Genomic DNA, 18,788 nt, shown 5'->3' with positions numbered 1-18,788 from the left:
TTTTGAGCACTGATTAGCAGCATCCCTGGCCTCAACTCACTAGACGCCAGCAGCAATCTCCACCACTCCCCCTCCAGAGGTTGTGACAATCAAAAATGTCTGCAGACATCATCAAATATCCCCTCAGGAGTAAGATCACCCCCAGCCGAGAACCACTGAGGTAAGACATACATACAGCACCCCCCACATACCTTCTATGTGTATAAAGCAGATGAAAGTGGTGCTGCTCTGGTTGGAGGGGTGGTGTCCTAATTCCCACGCCTCCAAGGCCCACCAATGGGCTTCCTAAAGGGCCATGGCTGGAGAGGGAATTCTTAGTGCCTCCAGTGTTCAGACAGAGTTGTACCTGGACCACCCCTCCAATAATGTGGAACTCAGGCTTCCTGTAGCACTTTCCAAAACTCTGTTCATGCTTCCTGAGTGCTGTCTGCACACCAGCCCCCGAGCTAAGTGTATTTGTGTATGTATGTGTATATATGTGTGTCTTTTAGTTCTCAATAACCAGTTATGACACAGGTACTATTATTACGGTCACTTTAAGGAGGAGGAAGCTGGGCTTAGAGAGGTTAAACGAGCCATTGAACTGTGGTCTGAACCTTCGACTTCCTGACTCCACTTCTTTCAACTTGGCCCTATTCCCTGTTCGCAGTGTGGCTAAGCTGGAGTTTTGGGTCACCATGATCCCCAGATGTTCATTTTAGAAGGGGCACAGAGTAAGCACACAATAGCTGTCAGATATTGGTGTTAATATATGATAAAATAAAATCTGAGTTATCCTTACAGATGAGAACAAACCAAAAGCAGGAGGAAGCATAATGAGGGAAACCACAGGTCCTGCTACCTCATGATGACAATGTTCCATTAAGCATCATTTTCCAATTAGCTGCAAAAACCTATGTTCAGACTCAAACAGCCTGTATAACTGTATGGCAGGAGATGTGCTCAACAATGCCCTCCTTCCATACTGTCATCTAGGGATGCAATGATCCTATAACCACCAGGAGGGCTTGAGGGAGCTGGTCCTATACGCTGAGAAGATCAAAACAGGCCACTTACTCCCTGGAATGTCAAGTGCATGCTCTGTGCAGCTCTGGTGCAACCACTGCAGGGGCAGTCAACAGTATAAAGAATTACTCCTGGATGTGGGATTTGGAGAGGCCGGCCATAGGAAGGCTGCTGTTTTATGGCAGATGACGCAGACAGAAACATGTCCTCCTCCCATAAGCATTCCTAACTTGACTCATCAATTAGGAATTTCTGCTACTGAAAGGACTGGCAAAAAGCCATCTGCTCTTTTTCCTGGCCCTCATCCTCCTCCCCCAGGAGTGAAGCATGACCTCTTTGCTGGATGAGACAGAGCAAAGGTACTGGGCGCCCACCATCCAGTCCATTATAATTGTCTAAAGGACCTGCTTGCAGTAAGCACACACCTGCACTTCCGTCAGGGGTACCTGAGACGTGGGCTCCCTGGGGTCCTGGTGCAAGTACCTGTTGCACATGTGCAGACATGTGAGGAGCTCTTCTGCAGACCCCACTTCCACCAGGAGGGTCTCCAGGGCTGGACTCAGGGAGGAGTAGGTAACAGGCTTGAAATGGCTACAGGCCCAATTCATTCTATAGTCCCACCTTAGTAGCAGAATCTGGATCCCAACATGACCCCATGGCCTGGTCTAAATGGCTCATGCTCAGAAGGGAATGGAGCCCAATGAAGTCATGCCCTCCCCTCAGTCAGTGTGCTCAGAGCCTGTAAGAGGAACATGCAGGGCAGGACTACTATATCAAGGGGAAAGGCTGGCCTTGCCTGGGTAGGAGAGGTTCTGACAGCCTCAGACGTACTCGGCTCTGAGCAGCCTTGCTTCAGTTTGCTTTAAGAGAACAGTCACATGTACGTTCTGTTCACACCACAGACTCTAAGGTTTTATTATAAATAAAAGTGGGCCAATTGTCCATGAGCACACATCTAAAAATAATTGCTACCTGAGAAGTAAGGGTGAATTATTTGGGATAAAACTTAATATATTAAGGAATCTAGTTACATTCCCCTACCCCAGTCCTTGCCCGATAAAAAAATATAGTACAACTTAGAACACACACACACACACACACACACACATACATACAAACATGACCTTCAAATAAGAGAAAGAGCAAGTAAGTCATTGCCTTTTTAAAAAATACCAAATGACCAAACTACAGAACACAATCTTAGAAGCTCCCTATTTTATTTCCAAATCTGTAGAGTTTCCTGCTCATCTTGCCTCACTACTTCCTACATGGACATGGTACCCTGCCAGCCCTGCAAGAGTTGCTGAACATGGGCATCTTACACCAGGTGATGCTGGTCTGCCAGGCCCCGAGGCTCTCTGGCCCCCTGCTCACACCACTTACTGCAAGCCAAACTAAGTGTAGCAAAGCTCTTGTTTCCCCAGTTTCCTAGAAATAGATATCTTGGCTGATGAAAGAAGTTAAACACAAATTAATCAGGGAACTCACTGTGCTTTCATAGTTTCATTCTAAAGTGCCTTCTCATCTATTTGATAAGGGTCTATTTGATTACCACAATAACCCAGTAAGGTACATAGGAAATTACTATTAACCATATTTTAGATAAGAAAACCCCAATCCTAAATGCTTAAATGACCTTTCCCAAGAGGTGTAAAGAGATGAGAGAGCCAAAGCACTAGATTTTTCATCTTGCTTTTTAAAATAGCTTTTCCACTTCAATTTTTAAAAGCTCAATATCTCCAGTGATTAAAAACTTAACAAAAGGAATTCACAAATTTTGTTGGTTTAACAGAGATAGGCCTCTCTGATGCACAAGGCAGGATTATATAACCTTTTGAGGTTCTGTGACTGGTAGGAAATATAAACAAACACCTCTGTAAGCAGAGCAGCAAGAAGACTCTCAGGAGAGGGTTGTCACGCTTCTGAACCTGAATTTACTGCAAAGCATAAACCCAAAGGGCTTTTTTTCTCCACATCTTAGAATCTAGTTCTATTTTTCTCCCAAGCCACTTGACTCCAGGCCAAGTAAACACAGCCCACCCACAGGATGGGAGGGGTCTGTTGCCTCAACAGCACAACTTGATCAACATTCTGACAAGTCTATTTGTCAATCACATTTTACTACTTTCCAGAGGGAAAATGAGCAATTTTATACCAGAGAAACCTGTGTATACCACCTCAACTCAGTGATCACAGCTATCATCACCAGTAATGAAACATAGCCTCCTGACATCATAGCCTCCTGACACATGCACTGAGAAGGAACCAATATCCCTTTCACGGGACTCCTGCCCCCCATATAATCTGAGTCTAACCATGAGGAAACAGCAAACCAACTCAAAATGAAGGCCAGTCCTAAAAAAAAAAAGAAAACCCACTGGTCTGTGCTCTTTACAAATGTCAGTCATTAAGAAAGGCTGAAGAACTATTGCAAGTTAAGGAGACTGAGGTGGCAAGACAACTAAATGCAATGTGGGACCCTGGGTTGGATTCTGGACCAGGAAAAAGATGTTGCAGAGGATGTCACTGGGACAGCAGGCAAAGATTACAGTCTGGAAATTAACAACATCATGTCAAATGTTAACTTTCCTGACTTTTCACAACTATATTGTGGTCACACAAGAGAATATCTTCATTCTTAGGGATGAAGGGTCAGGATGCCTGCAAATGACTCTCAAATGGTTCTCAGAAAATGTATATCTATGGAGACTGCATGAGAGTAAGTAGGGGATGGGAATGATGAAATCTGTGCAGCTACATGCTACCAGGATGAAAGGTACACAGGAGTTCTTTATTCTATTCTTGCAATTCTTCTATAGGATTGAAGTGATTTCAAAATAAAAAGGTTTTTAAAATTGGTCTAAACTCAAATTATTCTCTACTAAGACTGACAAATACAGGACTAGGACTGGGTGAGTATATAATTATGGCTGTGAGGAGGGGGTATAACTTAACATTTTCAATTATCTCTTTCAAGAAAAATTTCAGGAAAGAATGTAAGTCTATCTGAGAAGGACGGTGGTAACACACACAATAGTTAAACCATGGTCCACTGTAGATACTCATTTGGGCAGGGCAATGCTGCCACACATCTACCAAAGAAGCCTATGTGAATGGTGCTTGGCAGTGACTAATTAAAGGCCCTCAACCATGAAAGGCACAGACAGGTTGGCTCCAGGAGCCTGTGATTCTAAGTGGGAGGCGCTTATTTTGGGCCATCAGACAACTTGCCTTAATTCCTTCCCTCATATGGACTCTCAAGTTTTGTTTCTAATGCATGATAACATGAAATTAACTTAGGTTCCTGATACAAAATTGATCTCAGGCAAGCTATCTCTGAAAGTCATTATCTTTGGCAGATTAAATTTTCCAAAGATGGCCCCAATAATATCTTCTTCCACCTCACATGATCTTTCCAAGTTTATTTTTCCATTCCATTGAATCTGAGGTGTTTCCACTGCTTTGACTAAGAAAACACAGCAGAGAAGGAATGTTGTGCCAATTCAAGGCACAGGCCTTAACTGGGGTTTATGGGCCAAAATCCTTAATAGGCCATCTTGGACCTTAGGTTGTAACTGTAGCACCAGTTGACAGTGAACTATAACTGCACAGAAGACCCCCAGGGTGAGAACTTTCCAGTGAGCCCATGTTAATCCACAGAACAACCACATAAAAGACCCTAACTAAGACCCTCCCAGTAAGTCCAAGTCACAGAGCTGTGAGAATTAATAACAAATTGTTGTTTTATGCCACTAGGTTTTAGAGAGTTTGTCACAGCAGCAAGGGATAATGGATATGTTTCCCATCATAATGACCAAACCAATTTGGAATACATTTCTAAGAATCTGAAATCATTAGAGAATATTTCACACAGAAGAACTAGGAGTACAAACAGCACCAACAAGCAGAGGCAGAGGCAAGACAGACTGGGTAAACCCACTTGATCACACTCAGTTTCCTTTCTTTAGCTTATAAGAGGCAATCTATGCTCCATCCACATCTTTAAGAGTGTTGCTGAAGCTAGTTTTCTAAAACCATACAAGTACCCAACAATGCCAATCAACAATGAAAATAAACTTGAACACTTAAAAGAGCAATGCTATTAATATGCACAGCCACCCTACAGTGATTTAACTGTTCAGATCTGGGATGAATCCAAAGGTGGAATTAAGATTGCTCGGAGAAATATCAACAACATCAGATATGCAGATGATACCACTCTAATGGCAGAAAGTGAAGAGGAACAAAAGAGTCTCTTGATGAGAGTGAAAGAGGAGAGTGAAAAAGTTGGTTTAAAACTCAACGTTAAGAAAACTAAGATCATGGCATCCAGTCCCATCACTTCATGGCAAATAGATGGGGGGAAAAGTGTAAACAGTGACAGACTTTATTTTCTTGGGCTCCAAAATCACAGTGACTGCAGCCATGAAATTAAGATACATTTGCTCCTTGGAAGGAAAGCTATGACAAACCTAGACAGCGTATTAAAAAGCAGAGACATCACTTTGTCTAAAGATCTGTATAGTCAAAGCTATGGTTTTCCCAGTAGTCATGAATGGATGTGAGAGTTGGACCATAAAGAAGGTTGAGTGCTGAAGAACTGATGTTTTCAAATTGTGGTGCTTAAGAGTCCCTTGGATAGCAAGAAGATCCAACCAGTCAATCCTAAAGGAAATCAACCCTGAATATTCATTGGAAGGACTGATGCTGAAGCCGATGCTCCAATATTTTGGCCATCTGCTGCGAAGAGCCGACTCATTGGAAAAGATCCTGATGCTGGGAAAGATTGAGGGCAGGAGAAGAAGGGGGCAACAGAGGATGAGATGGTTCGATGGCATCACCGATTCAATGGACAAGAGTTTGAGCAAACTCCGGGAGACAGTGAAGGGCAGCGGAGCCTGGCATGCTGTGGTCCATGGGGTTGCAAGGAGTCGGAAACAACTTAGCAACTGAACAACAACAAGAACAGATCTGGGAGGAGAACAATGCACTGTCAGAGCCATTCATTACAAGTCCCATCTGCATTTCTGGATGAGTGTTCATAGTATTGACTAGCCCCCATCCCATGCTATTCAAAGCCATGTCACTTCCAGTGTGCTTTAAAGATCACATGCTTGGTCTACACAAGGGAAAGCTGAAAATGGCCATGTGGTTGGGGTTTACTTTGTGTGATACCATTTTAAAAAATCAAGTGTTTCTTTTTCACCTTTCTTCAGTATAGAGTATATGAAAGATTATTTATAAAATAAAAAGACATATGAAGAATGATATAACAAACGTTCACACACACACCAACTAGTGCAAGAGGAAGCCATAATAGGCCAGGATCTGCCACATGTCCCTTCCTGACCCCAACCCCACTTCCTCCTCAAAGGTCATCATCACTCTGCATTTCATGTTTGCCATTTTCTTAGTTTTTCTAAAAATCATTTTACCACACTTATATTCCTGAAAACACACTGGTTGTGAACATCTGGGAACTCAGGATACATGGAATCATTGCTGACATTTTTCTACAACTTCCTTCTTCTGCTCAACACTGCATACCTGAAATCCACCCACTGCTTGTGGGCAGCTGAAATCCACTCTTTTTCACTGCTGTAGTTTGGTTAGATTTTCAGAATTTACTTGCAGTCTACTTGGCTTTCCACATGTCTCAGACCTAGCCCATACCCACTGTAGTTCACTCACTACTTTTCATCCCCAGTAGAAACAACTTTCTTGCTGAACATTTTAAAATCAAGAAATGTTTGCTATTCCTTAGATGCCTTGACTTGGTAGTTCTGATTTGGAGGTGCCTGAGCAACCTTTATCGCCAGGGCACCTTGTGCACAGGAAGTCCAGCTGCGGTAGTGTGTGCTCTTTTTCCTGCCTGTGCAAGAGATGGCATGTATAGGGCTCTGGAAATTAAAGCTAGTCTATCAATTTGTTGAAAGTGGTAGGAATCTTGTGCAGCATGGTACAGAAACCAGTATCCCTCATCCTTTAAAAATTCCCCAAGTGAAGCATGCAGCCCAGAAAACAGAATGTTTAAGAAACTGCTCAGTGAGAGAATAAACTGATGAATGTTCCAGAAGGAATGAGGATCCAAAAGGCCTGAGTCCTTGGGTAGCTCTGGCCCCAGCACTGCCCATACCTACTCAGACCACTCTCTGCCCTCCAGATCCACCTCCCCTCACCACCAGCTAAGCATCCAGAGTCATACTGAGCCCAGATTGTGCAAAAATAAACTGAGTCAGCCCCTGCCTTCTCGGCAGCCAAGCAGGAAATAAAGTGCAATGAGCACATATCAGTTCATCCTGCTCTCTCACCTCATGCAGGGTGCTCTGCTCCAATGTCACCTCCTTGGAGCAGTCTTTCCTGACCTCCTGATCTAGCTACTCCCCTCTGCCATTCTCTGCCATCTGACCAAGGCTCATTTTTCTTCACAGAATTTATCACCACCTGATATTACATTGTCTAGAACTAACACCCCAAAAAGATGTCCTTTTCATTATAGGGGACTGGAATGCAAAAGTAGGACAAGAAACACCTGGAGTAACAGGCAAATTTGGCCTTGGAATACGGAATGAAGCAGGGCAAAGACTAATAGAGTTTTGCCAAGAAAATGCTCGGGTCATAGCAAACACCCTCTTCCAGCAACACAAGAGAAGACTCTACACATGGACATCACCAGCTGGTCAACACCAAAATCAGACTGATTATATTCTTTGCAGCCAAAGATGGAGAAGCTCTATACAGTCAACAAAAACAAGACTGGGAGCTGACTGTGGCTCAGATCATGAACTCCTTATTGCCAAATTCAGACTTAAATTGAAGAAAGTAGGGAAAACCACTAGACCATTCAGGTATGACCTAAATCAAATTCCCTATGATTATACAGTGGAAGTGAGAAATAGATTTAAGGGCCTAGATCTGATAGATAGAGAGTGCCTGATGAACTATGGATGGATGTTTGTGACATTGTACAGGAGACAGGGATCAAGACCATCCCCATGGAAAAGAAATGCAAAAAAGCAAAATGGCTGTCTGAGGAGGCCTTACAAATAGCTGTAAAAAGAAGAGAAGTGAAAAGCAAAGGAGAAAAGGAAAGATACGAGCATCTGAATGCAGAGTTCCAAAGAAGAGCAAGAAGAGATAAGAAAGCCTTCCTCAGCAATCAATGCAAAGAAATAGAGGAAAACAACAGAATGGGAAAGACTAGAGATCTCTTCAAGAAAATTAGAGATACCAAGGGAACATTTCATGCAAAGATGGGCTTGATAAAGGACAGAAATGGTCTGGACCTAACAGAAGCAGAAGATATTAAGAAGAGGTGGCAAGAATACACAGAAGAACTGTACAAAAAAGATCTTCATGACCCAGATAATCACGATGGTGTGATCACTCATCTAGAGCCAGACATCCTGGAATGTGAAGTCAAGTGGGCCTTAGAAAGCATCACTAGGAACAAAGCTAGTGGAGGTGATGGAATTCCAGTTGAGCTCTTTCAAATCCTGAAAGATGATGCTGTGAAAGTGCTGCACTCAATATGCCAGCAAGTTTGGAAAACTCAGCAGTGGCCACAGGACTGGAAAAGGTCAGTTTTCATTCCAATCCCAAAGAAAGGCAATGCCAAAGAATGCTCAAACTACCGCACAATTGCACTCATCTCACATGCTAGTAAAGTAATGCTCAAAATTCTCCAAGCCAGGCTTCAGCAATATGTGAACCGTGAACTTCCAGATGTTTAAGCTGGTTTTAGAAAAGGCAGAGGAACCAGAGATCAAATTGCCAACATCCGCTGGATCATGGATAAAGCAAGAGAGTTCCAGAAAAACATCCATTTCTGCTTTATTGACTATGCCAAAGCCTTTGACTGTGTGGATCACAATCAACTGTGGAAAATGCTGAAAGAGATGGGAATACCAGACCACCTGACCTGCCTCTTGAGAAACCTATATGCAGGTCAGGAAGCAACAGTTAGAACTGGACATGGAACAACAGACTGGTTCCAAATAGGAAAAGGAGTACGTCAAGGCTGTATATTGTCACCCTGCTTATTTAACTTCTATGCAGAGTACATCATGAGAAACGCTGGGCTGGAAGAAGCACAAGCTGGAATCAAGATTGCCAGGAGAAATATCAATAACCTCAGATATGCAGATGACACCACCCTTATGGCAGAAAGTGAAGAGGAACTAAAAAGCCTCTTGATGAAAGTGAAAGAAGAGAGTGACAAAGTTGGCTTAAAGCTCAACATTCAGAAAACGAAGATCATGGCATCAACATTCAGAAAACGAAGATCATGGCATCTGGTCCCACCACTTCATGGGAAATAGATGGGAAATAGTGGTCATGTATGAATGTGAGAGTTGGACTGTGAAGAAAGCTGAGCGCCGAAGAATTGATGCTTTTGAACTGTGGTGTTGGAGAAGACTCTTAAGAGTCCCTTGGACTGCAAGGAGATCCAACCAGTCCATTCTAAAGATCAGCCCTGGGTGTTCTTTGGAAGGAATGATGCCAAAGCTGAAACTCCAGAACTTTGGCCACCTCATGCGAAGAGTTGACTCATTGGAAAAGACTCTGATGCTGGGAGGGATTGAGGGCAGGAGGAGAAGGGGACGACAGAGGATGAGATGGCTGGATGGCATCACTGATTCGATGGACATGAGTCTGAGTGAACTCTGGGAGTTGGTGATGGATAGGGAGGCCTGGCATGCTGTGATTCATGGGGTCGCAAAGAGTCAGACACGACTGAGTGACTGAACTGAACTGAACTGATATTACATTTGCTGTTTACTGTCTGGGAAGCTCCACGAGGACTGATAAGAGCACTGGCCAGAGAGTATGGGTGCTCTATGGGTGTTTGATGAAGGAAGGACTGACACAGGTATGTTCTGTGAGCACAGCGAAGGGGACAAATTCTACTCTGGCTTGTTCTGGAGAGGATGCCCGCTGAGCTTGAGTTCTGAGGGACAAGTAGTTCAAGATGAGCAGCTCTCTCTTTGGAGCAGGCCTAGAACTGTCCTTATTTGGGTCCACATCTACCTCCTCCGTTGCCGGGGGCCTGGCCAAGTGGAGACTACTTTCATTTGCTTGGGGATTCTCCAGAGTACCTAGCACAGTGGCCTGCCCTCATTCATTCCACAAATACTTAGAAAGCATCTACTAGGTGCCCAATACTGGACAGAGTAGAAATTTCAAATATTTCTCTAAATTGAATTACATTATAAAAAGTCTGGGATTGTGTTTGAGTCTCTTTGGTCAAAGAAAGCTTTTACAAAATTCAAGTGTTATATCCTTTAAAATATAAAGTATTCCTGAAACACAGCCTTCAAGATTTTCAACTTCAAAGAAATAGCACAGAGCCCACTACAAGCCTGCTTCCAAAAATTGAATTCGTATCTCTATAGAGGGAATGCCCTCTACTCCCCCCTGCCCCCGCCCAGTTCACCTCTGTGAAATGTACAATGATGGCAATGAAACTTGCCAGCTACTATCCATGCAGGGACAAAGAGTCAATATCCAGCAAAGATAGGGTGGAATATGGAAAAACCCCAGTAGGAACAGGTTTTTCTCTCTGTTAATGTCAGTGTCCCAAACTGATACCAGAGCAGTGATATCTAAATAGAAGGCTCAGAAATAAGACAGAGACCTCAAAGCACACCTAATGGATTTAGAGTTTGCAAAAAAGCAATACCAAACCAAAGACAGGCAATACAGGCACAGAAGGAATGCAATAGACTTCAGGAAAAAAAAAAACCACTATGAATTCAGTAAAATGCTATGGAAAGATTTTCTCTATGGAAGGCAGATACATCAATAACCAGTATTAGCAATTTATCAAAACTACAGCAATCTCTGAGCAAAACAATATTAGTGGAACAGTCTTGGAAAGCAACAAATCAGAAATAAGAGCTGACATCACTTTGAAATATTTTTTTTAATTCCCAAGTGCTCATTAAAAATTTGTATTTCTTCCTATGTTCTCTGAACCAAACTGTTGTACTATAGAAGCATTATGTGATTCTCTCTATATATACAGCTTCTTTTTCCCAAATTAAAATCATATTTCTCTTTGTTCCTCAGTACTTTTGAAGATGTTTCCATTCTACTGCTGGACTGAGTTATTTATTGAGTTATTCTTGTCAGTAAAATATTTAGTAAAATATTTAAAAGACTTAAGTCAGTGGTCACACAGTGTACATTTGTTTTTCAGTCACACAGGTTTTCATTGGTGAGTTCACTCAATTCTTAACAAAAGAATATAATGGCTTCATTATTAAAAAAACACACTGCTGATGGTGACTGAGAAGTTATTATTGCCTCTCTGTTAAAGAGACAGATAAGATGAGAGGGCGTGAGAACAAGCATGGAGCACATGGGCTTCAGAGCTCAAGTACAATGCAATCCCTTCACTCCAGATACAGCTGGAGGAGAAGGCCAGAAAAGTAGAAGGGGACTGATGCAACGAAAGAGAACAGGCCAAGTGGATCATCTCCATAAATCAGGGTCCAATATCATCAGGCAACAAAGCCCTCAAGACCCCACTGTTTATCCAGAAACATACAGCACACCTCAGAGTGCTGGCCACGCCTTGTGGGGGAGCTGGAGGCACTTACCACCCCACACAGAGCCTCTCCCAAAACTGCTTTAAACGTGTGACTGTGGCAAAAGAAAAAGAGGCTTACTTGGATGTCACAGGAGAAGACGACCTCTTAGAAATGCTTCTCAGAGGAGACATGAGGCCCACGCTGGGAACAGAAGCAGTTGTTCTCGGCCCCCTCTTCATCTTCTCTGTCTGTAGGAGACACAGAATAGGACAGCCATGGCCCATCACTACCATGACTTCCATGATTTTTAAAAATACCCCAGATGGAAGTGATGCACAGCTTTCTTTTTAGAAGGAGCCAAACAAAGCTATACTGCTTCCCACTATGGGAATCTTTGTTGAAAAGCACCAGGGGATCATCCCATTTAGGTCATTCAGTCAGGGAAAAAAATTTCAGTCTTAAAACATAAAGACCTCCTTTTCCTTTTTATCTTACAAAAAGCTAACAAGGAAACCAGATTATGGTCCTGGATATACAGAATCTGGAATGACTACAAAGATATACAATCACTATAAAATAGCTATAGATGGGTACAAGACAGTGAGCTGGAGACCTTGACAGTATACCTGGTTTAACAGGAACTGTAACCCCTCCATCCCTCAGCATCTCCATGGCCTGCCCCACACTGGCCCCGGGCCTGGCCCAGAGCAGATGCTCCATGACAGTGGTTCTCTTGTCTCCCTATTGTAACTTTTTGCAACAAATTCTCATGGGGCCCACATTCATTAGCCCCCTTCCACAGTAATCCATCCAACAGTAAAACCCTAGCATCTGAAACATTCACTTCTCCTGTGAGAACCTCAGGATCATACTGGATTAAAAAATAAATAAATATGGTATTACAAAATAAATGCCCAATGGTAATGTGGTATTTAAAATAAGTCCACATGTCATATGATGCTCCTCCTTTTAACAGGTGGAGCTTAGTTCACTTCTCCTCAAGCATGAGTTGGTCTCTCTCTCTTTGATCTTTTGCTCTGGAGGAAGCCAGCTGCCATGTTGTTTGGACTCTCATGCAGCTCTACAGAGAAGTCCATGCAGTAAGGAACGGGGGCCTCCTGCCAAGGGCCACATGAACAAGCTATCCTGGAAAACCCCTGCCAAGTTTTCTGACAACTGCAGTCCTAGCTGCCTGCAGTCCTGACCACATCCTCATGAGAGACCCTGAACCACATCCACTTAGCTATGATGTCCTCAATTTCTGACCCAAAGAACCAGTGAGGTAATACACATTTGCTTTAAGCTGCTAAGGTTTGGGGTGATTTGTTACACAGCAAGTGGTAACTAATGAAAGTAATACAGCATATAAAATTTCTAAACAAAGAGACACAATTGGGGATACTGCTCAACATCTGCCTTACTGATGGTGTTAGCAAGACAACAAAAAATTTCAAAGGCCACTGCTGTGGATGAAGACTGACCCAGAACCTCAGTTCTAGTTGCCTGTAGAAGCAAGACTGGCCCAGAAGCAGACATTCTTAAAGAAGCAGAGAAAGGGCACTCGGAACATTCTTTCTGACCCCCAACCTCCTTCTGAGGGCTTTGAAAATCTATTTCAAGGCAGTAAGATTTAGGAGGGTGCAAAAAGTTACAGGATTTTCAAAGGTTGGGTGCCATTTAAAACCAAATCTTTTCCTTAAGCAGTCCCTGAAGACTGACGGAAACAGACCCCAGGTCAAGTGCAGGGAATAATCACAGTGTCGGATAACCCAGTCCCGAGGGGTGAATGGGTAGAAACCTACTGGAGAGGCTTCCACTCCGGCAGGGGTGCCTTTCCCAGGATCTCCTCCACCAGATGTAGATGCGATCTTCTTCCTCTCGACATTTCGAGTGGGAGAAGACTTGTAGGAAGATTTAAGGGAGCCAGCAGGAGCTACATGGGGACAGGCATGGGATACTAGAGTTACAGTATAAAAGTCAGAGACACAGGGAGAACAGATGGAGAAGTTGAAGGAGAGCAGAGAGTTGGGAAGAACACCACATTTCAGTTAAAACGTGAGACGAGGAATCCACATTCTCAAAACACTGCCGTACTTTCTCTAGTATATGCAGAATAGATGTTATCTTAAAAGACTCCCATGCTCAAGAGTCTAGGTCATTTCAGGAATTCAAAATCTGGGCTTTGGAGCCAGGTGGACCTAGCACCATCACCTAATAGCTGGTTCACCTTGGGTAGGTTACTTAATCTCTCTAAACGTCAATTCCCTTGTACAAGACAGAGTTAACATAGCAGACCTGACTGCTGTCCTTGGAAGGGCCTGTTTATAAGCTTGACCCTTGTAAGCAACTGGAAACTTGGATTTCAGAAGGGTTCTCACCATTAACTGATGAGTAGGTCACTGTGCCTAAGCTGTTTGTACCAACATTATGATTTATGCTGAACACGTGCTTTTCTTCTGAGTCTGGAATTTGAGCATGGACCTGGCAGAAGGTGCCCATGTGACCAGCCCCCAATAAAAACTCTGGGCACTGAGTGTCTAATGAGCTTCTGTGGTTGGCAACACTTCACATGTGTCCTAACTCATTGGTTTTCTCTGTAGCTATTTGCTGCAATAAATCATAGCTCTGAGACCTCCTAGAGAATCACTGATCCTAGGAGTGGTCCTCCTGATGCATTCTTTGTTCTCAAAATGGGGATACTTCCTACTTCCCAGGAATTTTTTGTTTATTTGTTTGAGACATAATTCATATATCAGAAAGTCACCCCTTTAAAGGTATACAATTTAGTGGCTTTTAGTATATTCAGAAGGTTGTGCAACCATAACTATGGTCTAATTCCAGAATATCCTCAATATCTGCAAAAGAAACTCTGTGCCCATTAAGCACCCACTCCGCTTCCTCTCTAGCAACCACTTGTTTGCTGTCACTCTGGATTTGTCTATTCCAGACATTTCATATAAATAGAATCATATCACTTGTGGCATTTTCTGCCTGGCTTCTTTCACTGAGCATAATGTTTTCAAGGTTCATCATCTAGCATGTGTCAGTAATCCATTCTTTTTCACAGCTGAATAATATTCTACTTTATAAAGAAAAACATCTTTTCAATATATTCATCTGTTGTTGGACATCTGGGTTGTTTCCACTTTGCAGCTAATATGAATAATGCTAAGACTTGTATACTTTGTGTATGTTTCAATTTCCTTGACTCTACATCAAAGAGTAGAATTGCTGGTTCATGTGGTAACTCTAACATTTTGAAAAACATGCCAGACTGTTTTTCTGCAGAGCGCCTGCAACATTTTACATTCTCACCAACAATGTATGAAGGCTGTAATTTCTCCTCATCCTCACCAATACATATTACAGCTGACTCTTGAATAATACAGGTTTGAAGCACATGGGTCCACTTACACTCAGATTTTATTCAATAGTAAATACTACAGTACTATCTGTGGTTGGTTGAGTCTGTATGGGGAACCAAGACAGAAGGCTGATTATAAAGTTATATGCAGATTTTTGACTGAGGCAGCTGGTACCCTCAACTGCCAAATTGTTCAAGAGTCAACTGTATTATCTTTTTTCTTTGAATTTTAGTCATCCTAGTAAGTATGAAATGGTATTACGATTTTGATTTGCATTTCTCTAATGACTAAGAATGTTGAGCATCCTGTCATGTGCTTATTGGCCATTTTATATATTCTCTGCTGTGCTATTTCTGCACAACTACCTGTAAACAGACAGAACAAGGTAGAGGACAATGTGTCATTTATATGTTATCTCACTGAATACACTATATCTTGGGAACTGAGATGGAGACCCAACATGCCTAATGTGAGCATGGTGTTATTTGCAAACAGAGAACGCTAGTCCCCATTCACCATGCCATGACAGTTTGATCTGCTTTGGTCAAGGAAAGGCTTTGATGATGTGGCCCAGTGTTTCCTGGACTTTGGTGTGCAGATCTGGTGGAGCCTGATTAGTGAGGCTCTAGATATTTGTGCTTACTATGCCCAGCACTGTGCTATTTCATTTAACCTTCATGCCAATTTAAAGTAACTCCACTTTATAGATGAGGAAACAGAGGCTTAGAGAGGTTAATTAACTTACCCAAAGTGGTAAGAGCTAGTAAGTGGTAGGGCTAGTTATGGGATTTCTGAGATTGCAGTGTATAGGCTATTTTTACCAAACTGTCTGGTTAAAAAATTCTACTAGCCTCCATAGCTCATGAAATGGATTTCTTTTCCTAATCCACATGCCCTCAACCATAAAATAACTTACTCACCTCTGTGACACTTGAAAGACAAGAAACATAGCAACAGTAAAACACTGGTGGATAGAAAATGTTATTAACCATTGAAGACATTTCATGAAGCCAGGGAACGGGAAGCAAGATACAAAAATTCAGGAATAACTCATAGGCTGACCAATATCACTTGGGGTACCTTTCTCAGTGTCACCAGCTTGGCCTCTTTTACCTGAGTCACTGGCCTGCTCAGAGGGCACGAGTGTACTTCTGCTTCTGGCTAAAGAAGCCTGTGTGGATGTCAACAGTCACAGAACAAGAAATGTTTCCATGGGACTAAGGTGCATGCAATTAGCTGAGGGGTGGAATCAAATGAAAAATTTAAAAAGCAAAATCAAAACAAAATAAAATGCCTACAACACAGTGCCTGATGAAAATCAATTTTGAGGTGGCAGAATGAATGTGGAAAATAAAAATATTGTAGCAAAGGATGGCTTTGGAGCTTGTCACAGTAAAAGAAAATGGACAATGTGTCATTTAGAGCTTGGGAGAGTGCGTTACTTCTGTTGGGGTGCCAGAATTCATTCAATATGCTACCACAGAATTACTGTATCACCAGAAGAGACTTAGCCCATTTTTCAAGATATAATATGGACTCAAGAAACCATTTACTCACCAAAGTAGCTCTAACACTGAAAAAAAGATTACTCCTACAAAACACTTGTTTTAGGTCCTCTGTTAGGAAATATTTTATAACACACTGATTTTGTTAATGTAGAAATGTGCATCCTTTCATATTTTTCCCATATAAACAAGGGCAAAGATTAAATAAGAAACATAAAAATAAAAATAGCCAACTAATTATCAGCTTTAATGGAGTTAAGTAGCAGTATTCATACTCTAAAATTTAGTGACTGAAATGTCATTCTGATGGTTTGGAACATATTGTGTGATAATGGATTAACTTTTCAATTACTTTGTATTTTTTGGATATCCACTAGCCAGAAAAATGGTTTGGGAATTTCAAAGTTTCAATTAATAATCCACAAGCAGATAACTGAGTGGCCAGCAATATATAAATATCATACTGATTATCTTTATACATTAATCAATGCAAATATGAATTTAACATTAATTTAATGAATGAAAACATACAGGACATACAAATAGAACAGATACATAGAGTTAAAAGCAAGTAGATGTTTTCTCATCCAGCTCTTAGTTAATTCAAGGTTTCTAGCACTTACCATGAACTGCATCAGAAATCATCAACACTGACACTCACGGGTTCTCTGACACACAGGACAGACCTCTGTGCTGGAGGTGCAAAGTTAAAGCCAGAGGAAAAAAAACCAGGAAGGCACACTGGCATCTTCAAAGTCACTGGCATCTTCAAAGTCACAAACATCATCCTGCTTACCCCCTGGTGATGACTTGACATGTTAAATATTCCACTGGCACCGGACACTTCTTCATTGATGCTAAGATACACATTTAATGCATAGAGAGCTTCCCTCCCTTCCTTAACCTACACATTCTAAAAGGTATCAGTTCAGACTTACAGTGCCTTCTCTGAGTCTCCATTAGAACACAGCTGAATCTATTCAGTTTCTGAAACTGGCACTGTCCTATACCCATCATCTCCCACCTCAAAACAGAAAATGCCACCCATCCTTTCGCCCTTTTAAAGATTTCATATTAGTTCTGAACTTCTGTTTTCCAAACAGAAATGAGCAGGCTTACAGATCACAGACAAGAACAGAACCCCATTTTTTCACATATCTGAGTCTCCCACGTACCTCTGCCTCATCAATCCCGCTGTGTCTGGCTAACCAACAATAGCACACCAATAACTGGGCAGTTGCTTTTTTAACAGTCACATCTGTCCACTGGTCAATTAACTCCAGGCCACGATAACGTCTATGTGCACTGTGGAAAATGGAAGTCTCTTTCAGACTGGGAGACTAGCATTAACTCCTGTCCCTTTCCAACAATGACCTTGCTCTAAAGAGCAATGCCACTTTCCAAAGTCCCATTAGTGAGGCCCAGGGGCTCCCACAAACAGATCACAAGGCTAGGAGATTGGGGGTATTTGAAGAAGGCTCAAAAGAGGGGCTCTCACAAAGACTGACATTAACACCAATGCTCACACTAGAGAGAAGAAAACTGGAAAGACCAGGTCTACACGTTCACTTGCCTCGGTCTGGGGAATAGGATATTGCCGCAGTGGATGAAGACAGGCGCTTACTCATGGGAGGCTCCGTCTGCTTTGGCAAATTCATGGTTGATGTTGAAAGTTTGTCACATGCTGCAGAGAAACGCATTAAAGACATTGGTATTCACACCACTCTCAACCAAGAAACACATTTTCCAAAGTGTTCTTCCTGTCCTCATCCACATGCCTCTGAAACCACTGCAGCACAGCACGCTGCCTCCAGCTCCCTGCTCTCTACTGAGCAAGTCTGAGAAGGCCTGGGCCACAGCAACCATCTATTTGAAGCAAGTTCTTCTCTTTCACTGCTCAACTTTGTGCTTCTCTTTGATTTCAAATATTCAACCTCACTCAACTGTTCAACTAAAGCCATGCTAATCCCACCAGCCAACCATTTCCTTGTGTCCAGGGACTTTTAAGTATATTCAGACCACATGAAAACAAAACCAACCTGGACCGAGAGACCAATCACCACTGCCAAATGTTCTATGATCTGACTGAGACTGTGTGAGCTGAAACTGGACTTTTTCTGAGGTTATCTAGAGCTCAGGTTGCAGAGAGGAGTAATTTGTAAAGCAAAGAGCTGTATTTAAAGCAGAACAACCTTTAGCAGTTGGTTTCTTGCTCTTATCAAGAAACGGGGTCACAATGGCCCTTTCTCAAAAGGCTCTGACTGTTTATGGTAGGATTTCAACATGCGGTCCTGGGTTTGGTGCTCTTACTTGCAGCCATTATTTCAGACAGGCTTGTAAAGGAAACCATCACAACAACTGGAGAGGTGCTAACAGTA

At 42.3% G+C, this 18,788-nt stretch overlaps 1 protein-coding gene across 3 annotated transcripts in view; it reads right to left on the bottom strand.

Moving 5' to 3' along the window:
• Positions 1-18,788, bottom strand: part of MAP7D2 (MAP7 domain containing 2) — a 93,903-nt gene that overhangs the window by 17,589 nt on the left and 57,526 nt on the right. Inside the window, exons 5-7 of one of the 3 annotated variants that reach the window (XM_068962635.1) lie at positions 17,984-18,094; positions 13,339-13,497; positions 11,679-11,784 (exon numbers count right to left, since the gene is read on the bottom strand). In XM_068962635.1, the coding sequence (XP_068818736.1) occupies positions 11,679-11,784; positions 13,339-13,497; positions 17,984-18,094 (376 nt within the window). The remainder of the gene's footprint in view (positions 1-11,678; positions 11,785-13,338; positions 13,498-17,983; positions 18,095-18,788) is intronic. The other 2 variants (XM_068962634.1, XM_068962636.1) reach the window with 2 other exon arrangements.

Source organism: Capricornis sumatraensis, chromosome X (assembly GCF_032405125.1).
Source record: "Capricornis sumatraensis isolate serow.1 chromosome X, serow.2, whole genome shotgun sequence".
Classification (NCBI taxonomy): Eukaryota; Metazoa; Chordata; class Mammalia; order Artiodactyla; family Bovidae; genus Capricornis; species Capricornis sumatraensis.
This window is presented reverse-complemented; position numbering and strand designations above follow the sequence as displayed.